Raw genomic sequence first — 16,648 nt, 5'->3', positions numbered from 1 at the left:
TTTGTGTTTTCTTTGTTCTGTGGATGATTTTTGTTAGCTTTTATCTTCTCTAGAGGCTTTTTCTTTTATTTCTTTTGGATGTGTCATTATCTATTCCTACAACTAACCATAAATTCCTTTGATGCAAATCATCTTTGTAATTCACAGAATTACTGAAACAGATTTCTAGAAATAACAGGAATTCTTCAAGGCTTTTTAGAATTGCCAAAGTAAACAAGAAAATTCTAACTCCTAGACATGACCTTTTGAAAGAAAACATAGGGTCCCAGATAATCTGGCTACTTCTTCCTTTTTAGTGACAAGTCACTCAAAACTTCTAAGCCAAGAAGTATGTACTTTTAACTTAATCAGAGAAGAACTCAGACAAAGTGTCCATGCGTTAGAATGTATGTGAACGTTGGCTAGGAAATTAACATTTTCTGAATGTCCATTATATAACAGGCACCACTGAATGTTATCTCATTTAAACACTACAACAACCACCAGAATGTAAGCTCCGTGGTCCCATTTTGTCTTTCTTACCACTCTAATTTCAACATCAAGAATGTGACCAGGACATAATAGGCACACAGTAAATATTTACTGAAAAAATGAGTGGAATGATCTTATAAGATGACATTTTTAGTCCCTTTCTAGAGTGAAAACAAAGATCAAAGAGAAAAGGTGACTTGCTTAGAATTACACAGAAAGTAGTACAGTAGTACAGAAAGTAGTAGAGCTGGGATTTGATCTAAGGTTTGTTTGACTGATATATTAAAGTATTAGTCCCCTTTAACTTGACTTACAAAGCCTTATATGACATGATTGTCCCAGCCTACTTCTCCTGTTACATACCACTGAGGTCAAAGATCCAACCAGCACAAATTCCTTCAGGTTGCTGAAGGTTCTTCTGTAGTTTCTCCCAGTTACCAGCTTTTAATCCAGCACCTTCATCAGAGTCAGTTTAGGTGTCTCTTCTCTTTGTTCCCCCAGGTTTGGTGCACTCTGTTATATACATCTATAGCATCCCATGTTCCCCACCATAATTATATTTTCCTATTTAAATATAGGAAAAGAGCGGTGGTTAAGAAGAGGAACTCTGAAAGTAGGATATTAAGGTTCAGATCCAGTCTCTACCACTTCTAGAACCTGTGGGGCATCTGAGAGAAGACGATCTAGGCCACTAAATATGTACAAATCTCTGGCTTAAGAACAAGATCTAAGCTGGAGAAAGAGACTTAGGTGTTATCAGCATTTGGAGGTGGTAGAAACTATTAACATGTGTGAGCTTTTCCATAGATTGCATGTGGCATGAGAGGAAAAGAATGTTGAGGATAGGGCCCAGGGGAAAAACACTTCTTAAAGGTTGGGGAAGAAATAATTTAGAGTGGAGAAAGAGAAGTGGTGGAGTTAGTTATTAAAAAAAAAAAAAGATTGGTCACAAGTTAGTGATTGCTGAAACTGGACAATGGATACACAGAGAATCACTGTCCTATACTTTAGTTCTGTATGTTGGCTTCTGTTTGAAATTTTATGAATAAAATGTTTTAAAAGGAAGGGTAGGTGGAGAAGGAGTGAAATTTTATGAATAAAACGTTTTAAAAGGAAGGGTAGGTGGAGAAGGAGGAATCAGTGAAGGATTCTGAAGAGATGTAGTATCTGTGAAGGAGGAAACCAGTATTAGAAGTAGTTATTACCTCTAAGGAGTGAAGTAAAAGAATCTTAGAAGTGAGTAGAAGGATTTGGTAGTTGGGTCATTAAAATTCCTTTAGTAACAACTGTTTCAGTGGAGCAGAAGCTTGATTTCAGTGGTTTGGAGCAAAACTGAAACAAGAAAGTAGAGACACAAAGTACCTTATGGAAATCTGGGCATGAAGGGTAGAAATACTTTGAGGGAGATACAGGACCAAGGATTCTGTTCTGGTTTTGATTTTAGATGGTAGATCCTTGGGAGGAAGCAACTGGGAAAGGTTGATACTGGAGAAAGCAGAGAATGTCCTAGACAAGGATAAGATGTAGAATGTGAACAAAAGTAGAGGGGTAAGTCTGAGAAAAGAGAAGATACAATCAACCTCTATCTTTGATACAGAAGGGGAAGGTGAGGATCAGTTCAGGTAAAGATTTTATAAGACAGTGAACTTAATGAGACAAGGTCAGAGGGAACCAGACATAACTAAGTTACGATCAAAACAGAAGAGGCAGTAAAAGATTTAGCAACAAGTCTGTGCCAGAGATCTCTGTGGAGAGATCACATTGTGAATGAGAAAGCTTGCAGACTTGATCAAAGAAACCAAACAGATGTGAATTTTATCTTAGCTCTTAATCATCTTCTGGATAAAAGCAGAGGGTTCCTGGGGAAGCAAATATAAAGCAAAGAAAAAAGTTATCTTTACTGGAAAATAGCCTTCAGGGAGAACCATTTTGCTGTGTCTGATTAAAAAAGAAGGAAGGTACAGAAATTCAGAAGGGACTTGAAGATGAACATCACAGAACAAAATGAAAAGCCAGAAGAACTTCAGTTAAAATCAAAATGTTGGCTTTTATATGTATATTGTTCAAAGATGAAGGAATATTTACAGTACAATCTACTTGTTGTTTTTTAAAAAATGGGGGCTTAGATAAGGTGGTAGTGGGAGGAAGTGAAAAGTAGTCAGATTTCAGATACCTTTTGATGATAGAACAGATAGGACTTGTTAAAATGCATAGAGCTAAATATTATAGAAAAACCATATACAAAATGTTAACAGAAGTTATCTCGGGCTTCCCTGGTGGCACAGTGGTTAAGAATCCTCCTGCCAAGGCAGGGGACACGGGTTCGAGCCCTGGTCCGGGAAGATCCCACATGCTGCAGAGCAACTAAGCCCGCGCACCACAACTACTGAGCCTGTGCTCTAGAGCCCGTGAGCCAAAACTACTGAAGCCCGCATGCCTAGAGCCCATGCTACGCAACAAGAGAAGACACCGCAGTGAGAAGCCCGCGCACTGCAACGAAGAGTAGCCCCCACTCACTGCAACTAGAGAAAGCCCTCACGTAGCAATGAAGACCCAATGTAGCTAAAACATAAATAAATAAATAACTTAATTTTTAAAAAAAGAAATTATTTCTGGGCGATAGGATTAAACATGATGCTTCCTTTATTCTTTTTAATTTTTTGGAAGAGTAATTAAGATAATCTAATTTAATTCTAAAGACACGAATAAATTCTTGATGTAAAAAATTCAATACTGAAACACACATGGTAAAAATTTAAAGCTTCTCTTCAAACTCAAATCCCTTATACCACACTTTTCCCTAGAGATCACTGTTAAACTACAGTGTTAAAGGGTTTTAAAACCCTTTCTATAGAGTTCTCAACCTTCCTTTTCATATTGCCCCTCCAAAAAGAAAACTAAATAATTAATTATATACATATTATATTATGTAATATGTAATAATTACATAATATGCTTATTATATACATATAATAAGCATATTATATACAATAATTATATACATATAATATGTAATGATACATATTATATAATTTTATAATATAACTGCACTTAATTTAAATTTAACTTAGTTTCTCCCTGATGACAGATGCTAAATACTAAGGAGTACGATTTTGTATGGTAGGACTGAACTCTGGAGACCACAAGCCAATGTAATATATAAGATGTTTTTGTGCCTCCCCTCTCCCTCCAAAAAACAGAACTTTTTCTCCCTCTTGGGGTCAATATTGCCCTTGTTGAGAACGCATGGTGGACTGGTATTTTAAATAGACTGTCACTCAAATTAGATTTAGTATGAACCACGATCTCCTCCAAACTTTTCCCCTGGCTTCCCTCACCATATTCTCTTTGGTTTCATCCTCCTCTTGAGATACTCCTTGTGGCCTCCTCTGTTACGATGTTTCCCAAACTCACTGAATGTAAATATTTTTAAATATACATTCTAATATATGTTTACTTATTTGTTTAAAATTATATACAAATACCACTGTATTCATAAAATATGTGCAATATAAAATGTACGAAAATAGTTTAAAGGAGAAAACTTGTAAAAAGGACAGGCAAAATTTATAACTATCTTCTTACATGTCAAAATGTATACACACTTTGGAAACCAGAGTTCTACATGAGTTTTATATGTTGCATTTTTGAGGTAGATTTCTTTTCTCTCTATAGCCGGTCTTTCCCATTACCATGGCTTTGATTGCCAATGTGAGCCGATATCGTCCAAATTTATGTCTCTAGCAGAGGCCTCTCTTCTGAGCTCCAGACTCCCATATTAAACTGCCTAACTGACATCTTCACTTGGATGTCCCATGAGCACCTGAATACAGAGCTTATCTTCCCTCCTAAATGTGCTCTTTGGTTTATGCTCTCAAATGAAGTTACTCCTATCTACCAGAACCCTGTCAAACCTGAACCAATGATATTGTCCTTGATACCTTCTCCTCCATCTCACCACTTTTAATCCATCACTAAGATTTGTCAGTTTTATCTCCTGAGTAATTCTCAAATCACTGCAATTCTCTCCATTTTCATCGGCATCAATGTAAATTACTGTTATAGGCTGAGTTTTGACCCGACACAATTCATATGTTGAAGTCCTAACCCCCCCATACTTGAAAATGTGACCATATTTTGAGATAGGTCTTTAAAGAAGTAATTAAATTAAAATGGGGTCATTAGAAGGTCCTTATAAGAAAAAGAAATCTGAAACACAGACACATACAGAAGGAAGATGGTGTGAAGACACAGGGAGAAGACAGCTCTATGGACATTTGTATACAAGTCTTTGTATGGATATATTCTTTCATTTCTCTTGGATTAATTACTAGGGGTATATTGCTAGGTCATATAATATATGTATGTTTAACTCTTTAAGAAACAGCCAAACTGTTTTCCAAAGTGGTTGTAGATTTTACACTTCCCTTCAGCAGTATATGAGAGTTCCAGTTGCTCCATATCCTCACCAACACTTGGTATGGTCAGGTCTTTTAAATTTTAGATATGTGCTTAATTGACATCTATCTCTAAAGTGCCTATTCAAATCTTTGGCCTATTTTTTTTTTTTTTTTTTTTTTTTTTGGTGATACGCGGGCCTTTCACTGTTGTGGCCTCTCCCATTGCGGAGCACAGGCTCCGGACGCGCAGGCTCAGCGGCCATGGCTCACGGGCCCAGCCGCTCTGCGGCATGTGGGATCTTCCCAGACCAGGGCATGAACCCGTGTCCCCTGCATCGGCAGGTGGACTCTCAACCACTGCTCTACCAGGGAAGCCCTGGCCTATTTTTTTAAGCTGGCTTTGTTTTCTTATTGAATTCTGAGAGTTCTTCAGACATAAGTCCTTTATTAGATATGTGATTTGCAAATATTTTCTCCCAGTTTATTCCTTATCTTGTTTTCTCTTAATGGAGTATTCTGCAGAACATAAATTCTTCATTTTGAGTAAGTCCAAAATATCAATTTTTTAAATTTATGGACAGAGCTTTTGGTGTTGCATCTAAGAAATCTTTTTCTACCCCTAAGTCACAAAGTTTGTTCTGTTTTCTTCTATAAGTTTTAGAATTTTAGGCTTTACATCTGGATATCCAAATGTTTCAGTATTACCTGTTAAAAAGACTATTGCGTCAAGATAGAATTGCCTTTGTAACTGTCTTTGAAAATCAATTTTCCACATATGTGTCAGTGTATTTTTGGACTCTCTATTCTGCATCAATGATCTATGTCTCTAACTTCATGTCAATTCCACATTTTCTTGAATATGGTAGTTAAGTCTTGAAATTAACAGGTATTGTTAGCCCTCCAATTTCGTTTTTCTTTTTCCAAGTTGTGCTGGGTATCCCAAGTCCTTTGTATTTCTGTTTGAATTTTAGAATCAGCTTGTCAATCACTCCAAAACACCTGTTGGGATTATACGTCAATTTAGGAAGAAGGGACATCTTAACAACAGCAAATCTATCAACACATAAATAAGGTATCTCTATTTCCTTAGGTCTTCTTTAATTTCTCTCAGCAATATTTAGCATTTTCAGCTTCCAGATGTTCAACTTTTGACACATTTACTCCTAAGATTTCATATTCTTTGACGTTACTGTATATGGAATTATTAAATTTCAATTCTCAATAGTACATTGCTAATATATAGAAGTATAACTGATTTTTTTTTTTTTTTTGGCAGTACGCGGGCCTCTCACTGTTGTGGCCTCTCCCGTTGCAGAGCACAGGCTCCGGACGCACAGTCTCAGCAGCCATGGCTCACAGGCCCAACCGCTCCGCAGCACGTGGGATCTTCCCGGACCGGGGCACGAACCCGTGTCCCCTCTATCGGCAGGCGGACTCTCAACCACTGCGCCACCAGGGAAGCCCTACGACTGATTTTTGTATATTGACCTTCTATTCTGTAATCTTGCAACATATCACTTACGAGCTCTAGTAGCCTTTTTGTAGATTCCATCGAGTTTTTAACATGGATAATCTTATCATTTGTATATAAAGACCATTTTACTTTTTCATTTCCAAACTGGAAGCCTTTTATTTCTTTTTCTTGTTCATTGCACTAGCTAGGAAAATGCTGAACAGAAGTAGTGAGAGCATAAAGAATCCTTGTCCTCTCCCAAATTTTAAGGGGGAAACATTCAGTATTCACCATTGTATATGATTTTACCTGTTCATTGTTCCTAAATGCCTTTTATCAGGTTGAGAAAGTTCTATTCCGCTGAGAATTCATATCAGAAATGGATGTTGGATTCTGTCAAATACTTTTTCTGCATGAATTGAGATGATCATGTGGTTTTTCTTTTTTTGTTTGCTGACTTTCCTTTTCCAATTAGCCTCATACTAAAGCCTCATTCAATCCTCCATAATTTTCAGCCTCTCATTTGTTCCATACTCTTGTCTGTATGCTGCGTTCTAGATAATAACATCAATTCTAACTGCCAGGCTAATTCATTTCCTGGTTTTACGTAACATCTGTTTAACCTATCTGCTGAATTTTTTATTTCAATGATTTAATTTTTAATTTCTAAATGTTCTATTTGGTTCTTCTTTAAACCTACCTGATCATTTCTTAAGTCACTTATTTCTCATTTTTTATTCCATTCTTTATTTCGAAAACATATACAGGTATTCTAGATTCTTTGTCAGTTAATTCTAACATCTGAAGTCCATAGTGTCCTTCAGAAGTTCTTTCGGAGTCTAAAACCTGTCTTGAATTGTGTTTATTTTTCCTGCTGACTCTCAATCATGCTTCTAGTTTATTTATAGGACTGGTGATTTTTAACTGTGAGCTCATAGTTGGCTGACCTTAACATGTGGAGAATCCTAATAGCTAAAACTAGAAATGCTTTCCTCTTCAGGGGATCTGCATTTGTTTGTGAGAGTAGGTACTGTTACCAACCAAGGACCATGTCTGCCGCAGTCACAGGTCTCAGCTTAATGCAAGACTATCAGGTTCATTGTTCCACCTTGCTAGAGCCTAGTGAACTGATCCCATCATTGACATGGACATTTGACTGCAGGGCAACTCCAGCTTTTGCAATGACTTAGAGCTCACAAATCTCCACTACAGTTTCAACTACTTTATCTGCTTATGTATATCCGTATATACATATGCCCCTCAGAGATTCTCTTACTTTCTGCAGGGCCAACAGTGCATTACAAATTATGCTTTTCTTGGGGCTTCCCTGGTGGCGCAGTGGTTAAGAATCTGCCTGCCAATGCAGGGGACACGGGTTTGAGCCCTGGTCCAGGAAGATCCCACATGCCACAGAGCAACAAAGCCCGTGTGCCACAGCTACTGAGCCTGAGCTCTAGAACCCACAAGCCACACCTACTGAGCCCGCGTGCCACAACTACTAAAGCCCATGCTCCGCAACGAGAAGCCACCACAAGGACAAGCCTGCACACCGCAACAAAGAGTAGCTCCTGCTCGCTGCAACTAGAAAAAGCCCGCGCGCAGCAACAAAGACCCAGAGCAGCCAAAAAAAAAAAAAAAATTATGCTTTTCTAACTTATCTAAAATTTGTTTTACTGCAGGGAGAGGGCCTTTAAAAATAACTGGTCCCCATGCTAGTAAAGCAAAAATCTAACCTTTATAGGTAAGAGAATTTATTGACAATACCTGACTTAGACATGTAACTGGCTAACTGCCACTTGATTTTTTAATCAAATTGCGATGCCACTGATAAATGAGTTCAACATTTTTCTCATAATATTAAAAAGATTCCTAATTTGGGTGCCCTACAATTTTTTCTGAGTCTTAAATGCTATAATTAAATCATCTGATACATCTAAAAGGGCAAAAGAAAACATTCTTTTTCATAGTTAAAATCCTCGTTAGTACTATAGCTGCACAAAATGCTGAACACATTCCAAATATAGCCTAATGCATCCTACACACATGATTAAAAGATTCTGTTCAATGATAAAAAATGCTGGCTTAGAAAATGAAAGTATCATATCTACACTCGCACATATAGCTAAACTGGCTTAATTCTGCAGATGAGAATCTACAACCTGTTTTCCACCGTATGGATCCTGAATAACTTCTCAATAATTTGCTACACTCACTTTCAAAGTGTTACATATAGTATTGATGATTATATAGTGATACTAGAACTTTTAACAGGTTTTAAAAGATGTCAAAATTGAATTTCTCATGTCTAATAAACAGTCTAGAAATCTAATTTAAAATGAGAAGACTTATCCATTCAAGTAATCTTTGGAAATACAATATAAAAAGGGGAAAAAAGTATATCCCACACTTAAATGCCATAAAGAATTAATATGATAGGTATAAAGGTGTCTGCAACTTTATAGTATGAACTGAAAATAACAGGCTAATTTTACAAGTTAGCCAGAACATTTATTAAATTAAGCAGAAGCAGCATTAGTTATCTTAATTAAGGAAAAGTTTTCAGAAGGCTTTACATTAACACTGTATTCTTAAGATTTATTATACTTGATATAATTGGCCCAGTTTTATTTTATACTCAGTGCATTTATGCCCTCTTTACACTATGATGTATTCTTTATAACATGATAAACATCTACTACAAAACCTCCTGAACTAATAAAGCATTCCAGAAACTATCATCATGTAGGTTTTTTTTCTCCTCTTGTACATACCTAAGATTAGACTCTGAATACTAATATGTACAGTTCTCTCTATCATCTGAAATCAGATATCTTAACAAACAGCAAGGCAGATTTGGCAATATTAACCTCAAAACTAAACGTTTTTAAAGTAAACCCATTTTTTTGCCTACTAAAAGAATATAAATGATTTAACAATTCTCACAAGACCTCACAGAACAGAATGAAGGAAAACCATCCTCGCTGTTTTTATGACTACAGAATTACCAAATGTTAGATCATAAACCCATGATTCTTTAGTAAAGTGAGACATATAATCATGACACATTCAGAGTAAATCCTTGATACTGTCTTATTCAAGGAAACAAGATTTCTTAAATTTCTAATTCTCAGCATGAATATACATGCATATCATGTTATTAGAACTGTTTAAAAAAAAACTGACCTTCTCACACAGTAAGGTTTTTTATTACCATGCACATGGTAACTTTATGACCCCTAAATAAAAGTTTCAAAGTTTAAAAGAAAAAGACTGAAATAATAATCATGATAGAAAATTAATGGGCCCATCTCTGAATTAAGTCTACATTATCTAATTTTCCTTCAGAAAACCTCAGCTTATAGGTAGTATTACCACCTCCATTTGATATGTGATGGTCTTAAAGATTATAGGACCTATCCAAGGTTGCATAATCAAGGTAGGAAATCTTAGCTCTGTCTGATACCAGGGCCCAAGGACCCAGCTCTTAATCACTGTACTGTCCTGCCTTTAACACTATTTGAAGAGGTATTCAGAAATGTAACCTTGAAACTATTTGGCTGTCCAAATGCTAAAAAAAACTATACTTAATCCTATAAAAATTACCTTAGAATATTTTAAGATATTTTAAGCACTTGAATTGACTGTAACAGATAAATTTTAAATAATGAGCATGGCAAGGCAGTTCATTTGCCTACAGATAAAGTCTTAGGAACTTAACTAATCAAGTTTCTCCCATAAATATAATTTTTTTAAAAAAAATCCATAAGGAAATATAAATTAAATCAATGAGATACCACTACATACCTATGAGAATAGCTAAAATCCAAAACATTGACAATATCAAATGCTGACAAGGATGTGGAACAACAGGAACTTTGTTTCTTTCTAATGAGAATGCAAAATAATACAGCCACACTGGAAGACAATTTGGCGGTTTCTTACAAAGCTAAACATAGTCTAACTATAAGATACAGCAATCACATGCCTTGGTATTTACTCAAATGAGCTGAAAATTTATATCCACACAAAAATCTGTGCATGAATGTTTGTAACAATTTAAATAATAATTGCCAAAAAATGGAAGCAACAACACGTCCTTCAATAGGTGAATGGGTAAAACAAACTAGGTATATCCACAGAGTAAAATATCAGTCAGTGATTAAAAAAATGAGCAATGAAGCAATGAAGACACGAAGAAACCTTAAATGCATATTACTAAGTGAGAGAAACCAGTATGAAAAGGCAACCTACTGTATGATCCCAATTACATGATATTCTGAAAAAGACAAAACTCTAAAGACAGTAAAAAGATCAGTGGTTGCCAGGGGTTAAGGAGATAAGTGGGAGAAGGATGAACTGGTGGAGCACAGAAGATTTTTAAGGAAGTAAAACTACTGAACCTCTTTTGCATGATACTATAAATGGTGGACGCAGGAAATTATGTATTTGCATAATGCATTATGCATCTTGCATTGGTACAGTACATTTGTTACAACTGATGAACCATGACTGATATATTATTAATAATTAAAGTCCATAGTTTACATTAGGATTAGCTCACTATGTAGTACATTTATAAGTTTTGTATAATGCACAAGAGATGTTATGATAACCTAGCAAGTATCAGATGTATTTTCTGCTCAATTTTTTTGTACACCTAAAGCTGTTCTAAAAATTAAAAATCATTACTTTTTAAAGAAATCTACAGGTATTGAACTACAGCAAAAGAAGAATAAATTACAGAAATTACTTAACAAAGGAAAATGTAAAGTACAGTTTTGTTTTGTTTTTGTAGAAAAGAAACAAGTTGGCAAGAAGTCAAACACGGAAATTCCATCACACTTTATAGTTAATTACAGAAGCATTAGAATCAAGTGGTTTAAAACAAAGAAACCTGGAAAATTAATTCTTAATTTTCCTACTTGACATGAAATTAATAGTGTAATTTCATTTATATTTAAATTATAAACCAAAGAGAAAATATCTATTAATTTAGCTTTCAGTGAATTTCAAAATGTGGACTACAACTTATAAAAATTTAATACAGGGGCTTCCCTGGTGGCACAGTGGTTGAGAGTCCGCCTGCCGATGCAGGGGATATGGGTTCGTGCCCCGGTCCAGGAAGATCCCACATGCCGCGAAGCGGCTGGGCCCGTGAGCCATGGCCGCTGAGCCTGCGTGTCCGGAGCCTGTGCTCCGCAACGGGAGAGGCCACAACAGTGAGAGGCCCGCATACCGCAAAAAACAACAAAAAAAATTTAATACATAAATTTAAAAAATCTGTTCTGGTAGATTGCAATCTAAAAAAAAATTACTTGCTAGAAATTATCTTCCTAGGAAAAAAGCATTAATTTCTACATAGATATTGTAGAAAGCATATGACATAAATTCTAAATCATTTCATCTTGAATTATTTACACTGTTTTCATTTTTAAAAAATATATTCAGAGGTTTAAAAGGCTAAACCACTAAATTAAAAAGAACTTTCAATACCAGGATATATCGTTAAAAATCTTGAAGCTGCAAAAAAAACCTAGTAGTGTAAGAACATTCTGTTTATAACATTTTCCTCAAAAACAGATTACAAAATGATTTAGAGATCTTGGTTCAGAAACTGCTCTTCAATGACCCAAGATATATACCATCACCTACTCAAGTTTAAAATTTTATGAAGATTTTAAGGATTATTATTTGGGCCTCAAATCATTGTAAAAATCCTATACTTTTTATAAAGGTTCTACTGCCACTGATAATTATTTTAACTAAATAATACTCTTACATTGTAGTTATATAATTAGCAAAAATATCTGTTTACAGCTTTTTAACGAAGGAAAAGACTAAAGAAATTATAGCAAATATAGTAAATTTTATGTGCTATCTTTGCAATTTATGACATATTTTCCTTAGAGTATTTTTACTTCTCTTTTGTCCTAGAGTTCCCAAAATTGCAAGGTCACAAGTTATTCTGGACTTTCCAAAACAGATTGATCTATTCTGAATATAGATGAGTATACTGAATCCCAAGAGGGACTAAATTTTTATTCATAAATATCACCTTATAAGAAAAAACAACAACTAAACTGTAAAGTTACATTAAAATTTATAATAAATGTAAATATGTATGTGTGTATTGTGTACGACTACTGTCTTAAAAAACGTAAGAAGAATATTTGGAAGAGCAATCTTCTCTGGCTTTAATTAAATAAGAAATATTTTTAAGTAAATGAAAAGGACGAATACAATGAAAGCATATATCCCTATTCCTCATAATCCTTTTTAGTTAGAAATAATTCACATGCATTTAAAACCTCGCCCAGTGTTCATCCAGTATAATAACTGTTGACAAGAACTGATATGTGAGTTTTTATGTAGAAACTTTGCCCAATGCAGCAATATCACAACAACTTTCATATATAACATACAGCAGTCTTAATTATATTAATTAATTATATTCATCATGCTACACATTACATTCCTAGTATTTATTTATCTTGTAACTGGAAGTTTGCACCTTCTGACTGCCTTCATCCAATTTCCCCTTCCCGGCTCCCCTCTGGCAACCACCTGCTTGTTCTCTGTATCTGTAACTTAATTTCTATTTTGTTACGTTTGTTCATTTGTTTTTTAGATTCCACAGTATTTGTCTTTCTCTGACTTGGTTTATATACTGTTACTATAACATATCACAGCCACAAGCAGGACTATGTACTGAGTGCTATGAATCCTCCTAGCAAATCACCAAATTTGGGGGTGGTTTTGGAGATCCCCAACACAGGAAATAAAATATTTAAAATTCTGAACTACAAAGTAAACTACCTACACCACGATGACAGAAACTTAGAGAATCTTTTTCTTTGGAGCACTAGGTGTTAAGATTTAATGAACAGAATATCTAGTTATTCCATTCATCACTATCAAAAACATATCAAAATGAATGAATAAAATGTAGAGTCAGGGATTTCTATGCATGGAAGGAATTCTTGTGGCCCACGAGGCCAGTAGATTGGTAGATGACAGAAGGGAGACTTTAGAATATGAAAAAATAATACATTAAAGTGCTTTATAGGAAAAATTAACAACTGAATGGATTGTACCATCTTCAGAGAAGACTTTATAAGGCATTATAACAACCACTAATTAAATCTCTTATATACCAAACATTTTTATCTTATTCTCTATCGGGACTTTAAAAAACTTTTACAATAAATCATTTATATTATTAAAAAATGGGAAATTACTATATGCATTTGAGAATTATTCTATAAATAGTATTAGCTAGCATCTACTCAATAAACAAACATGCAAAGAAAATTTGTGGTTGTCAAGAAATATACTTCCCTTTAGCTATCTGACATGTAGCCTCTCTGTCAGACAGGAACACAAATAATCTGGCTCATTATCTTCCTGCATTCTTTTATAAAGAGATAAAAATACTTTAATTTAAACATACCTTAACTATTTCTTCAATGAAACAAATGTGAGAGACAGGGTCTCTCTTCTTGGCTAATATTTTTTGCAGATGTTGTACCTAAAAAGGGGGAAGAGAGGGAGAATGTATATAACTGAGTATTTTCAAATGAAACAAGTATTAAGCATAGGCATTAGAAACATTAAGGGAAGGGAAAAGACATTTTGCTAGAGCCCTTACATATATTATAATTAGCTAATGTAGGTATTTTGAACTCTCAGAGATTTTAAGAAACCTGCCCAAGGTCACACAATTTAGAATAACCAGGAATTAACCCATAATTAATGTTATTTTCACTCTCTCAAATATTTACCTGGCCACAAACAGTAAAAATATGATCCACAAGTTTCTCCATATTGGTCCAAAGGGAAGCACGAAACGCTGCAGTGTTTCCTGGGGCTGGCATGGTAGATCGTCCAGGTGCCCCTGGTATGAGCAAGAGAAAAACATGAAAAATAAAAATTTCCAAATATAACAAAATGTACTGATACGTTATTATGAAAAGCACATACAGGCTAAAAGATGAGAAGTTCCTTTTTGAAGAAATTATAATTTCTCATAAGTGACATAAAAAAGAATCTTAACCTTTTGTGTTTAAGAAAGGAAAATACGACCACACACACACACACACACACACACACACACACACACACACACACACGCCCAGGAAGGATAATACAGAAAACAGGAATTAATAAGAAAGGTTTCCTAGAAGGAGGAGTTGAAGAGGTGGGAGGTAGTAGCAGGTGAAAGGAACAGGAATAAAAGCGGTGAGTATCTGTGAACCATACAAACGTCTTATATGCTGATGTTTCAAAATAAATTTAAATTTTAAAAGAATGAAAAAAGCAAACTCTAAAACTAAATACAAACAAATACAGTAACACATAAAACTAATGGTACTTCAAATTAATAATACAACCACCACACACAGGAAAATAATTAATTCAAGTAATTTTTAATTACAGCATCCTGACTTTAGTAAGATATATTTTAGGGGCAAAAAGAATCACAAAGAAATATTGTATTTTACTTAATAGATGTGTTGCTTGATAGTAATATTGAAACTAAGTCTATTTTAGAATGGTGCAAATGAAGGTTCTCACTATAAACAGAACGAAGATACAAATGAGTAATGGGAATTGGAGGTATCTGTCAATTCTGTTCACTAAAGGACAGAGAGATGACAACTCCTTAATAGAAATGAGCATGCCTGATATCCAAATTTCAATCTCTATGCACCATTCCCCAATAAAAGAAGCCAAGGCTTACTGAAGAAAAAAGTGATTCCATACCTGGAGCGGTAAAAATAGAAGGTGAACCTGGTACATACTGGGCCAGAGAGCAAAAAAAGCGTTCAAAGTTTGAGGAAAGCAGCATTCCGAAAGTCGACAGAAATAACAAGATGGTGAATTGTTATTCTAGATAATAAAGATATTACAAGCAAATAAAACTAGAGACCACTACCTCATGAACACAGATGTAAAAAGCCTCAACAAAATATTAGCAAATAAAATCTAAAAATGTATAAAAAGAATTTTATGCCATAATCAAATGGGATTTATCCCAGGTATGTAAGCCTGGTTCAACATTCAAAAACCAGTTTACAGGGCTTCCCTGGTGGTGCAGTAGTTAAGAATCAGCCTGCCAATGCAGGGGACACGGGTTCGACCCCTGGTCCAGGAAGATCTCACATGCCGCGGAGCAACTAAGCATGTGCGCCACAACTACTGAGCCTGTGCTCTAGAGCCCGCGAACCACAACTACTGAGCCCTCATGCCATGACTACTGAAGCCCACGCACCTAGAGCCCGTGCTCCAAAACAAAGAGAAGCCACCGCAATGAGAAGCCCGCACACCACAACAAAGAGTAGCCCCTGCTCACCGCAACTAGAGAAAGCCTGCGTGCAGCAACGAGGACCCAACACAGCCAAAAATAAAATTAAATAAATTTAAAAAAAAAAACAGTTTACATAATCCATCACATCAGCAGACTAAAAAAAGAAGAATCACATTAATACATTTGATCATAGTTGACAAAATCCAACAGCCATTAATGGTAAAAACTCTCAATAAACTAAGTATAAAGGGAATTTTCTCAATTTAATAAAGACTATCTATAAGAAGCCTGCAGCTAACATCATACTTAATGATGAGAAATGTTCCCATTAAGATCAGGTACAAGGCAAGAATGTCCCCTTTCACCACCACTTTTCAACATTATACTGGAAGTCCTTGCTAATGCAGTAAGGCAAGAAAAGGAAAGAAAGGTGTATACTGGGAAGTAAGACATAAAACTGTCTTTGTTTGCAGATGGTACAATCATCTGTGTAGAAAATCTGAAAGAACCAATCAAAAAAGTCCTGGAATTAATCAGTGATTATAGCAAAGTTGTAAGATACCAGGTTAATGAACATAAGTCAATTGCTTTCCTATATACCAACAATGAACAAGTGGAATTTGAATTTGATAACAAAATATCATATGTGTTACCCCCCCCGGCCAAATGAAATACTTAGGTATAAATAAATCTAACAAAATAGGTACAAAATCTTTACGAGGAAAGCTACAGAACTCTGATGAACAAAATCGAAGAGGAACTAAGTATATAGAGAAATAGTCCATGTTCATTGATGGAACAATCAATATTGTCAAGATGTCAGTTCTTCCCAATTTGATCTATAGATTCAAGGCAATCCAAATCCAAATTGTAGAAAGTTATTTTTTGGATATCAACAAACGGATTCTAAAGTTTATATCGAGAGGCAAAAGAACCAGAAGAGCCAATACAATATTGACAAAAAAGAATAAAGTTGGAAGACTGACTAGCCAACTTCAAGACATTCTATAAAGCTAC

At 35.1% G+C, this 16,648-nt stretch overlaps 1 protein-coding gene across 1 annotated transcript in view; it reads right to left on the bottom strand.

Annotated features, from left to right (window-relative positions):
- Nucleotides 1-16,648, bottom strand: part of COG5 (component of oligomeric golgi complex 5) — a 284,211-nt gene that overhangs the window by 110,560 nt on the left and 157,003 nt on the right. The window contains exons 9-10 of the mRNA XM_029233621.1: nucleotides 14,106-14,218; nucleotides 13,775-13,852 (exon numbers count right to left, since the gene is read on the bottom strand). Of these exons, the coding sequence (XP_029089454.1) occupies nucleotides 13,775-13,852; nucleotides 14,106-14,218 (191 nt within the window). The remainder of the gene's footprint in view (nucleotides 1-13,774; nucleotides 13,853-14,105; nucleotides 14,219-16,648) is intronic.

This window comes from Monodon monoceros, unplaced genomic scaffold (genome assembly GCF_005190385.1).
Source record: "Monodon monoceros isolate NGI ecotype Baffin Bay Population unplaced genomic scaffold, NGI_Narwhal_1 Super_Scaffold_2, whole genome shotgun sequence".
NCBI classification, from domain to species: Eukaryota; Metazoa; Chordata; class Mammalia; order Artiodactyla; family Monodontidae; genus Monodon; species Monodon monoceros.
The sequence above is the reverse complement of the archived record's forward strand: the minus strand, read 5'-3'. Positions and strand labels throughout refer to the sequence as shown.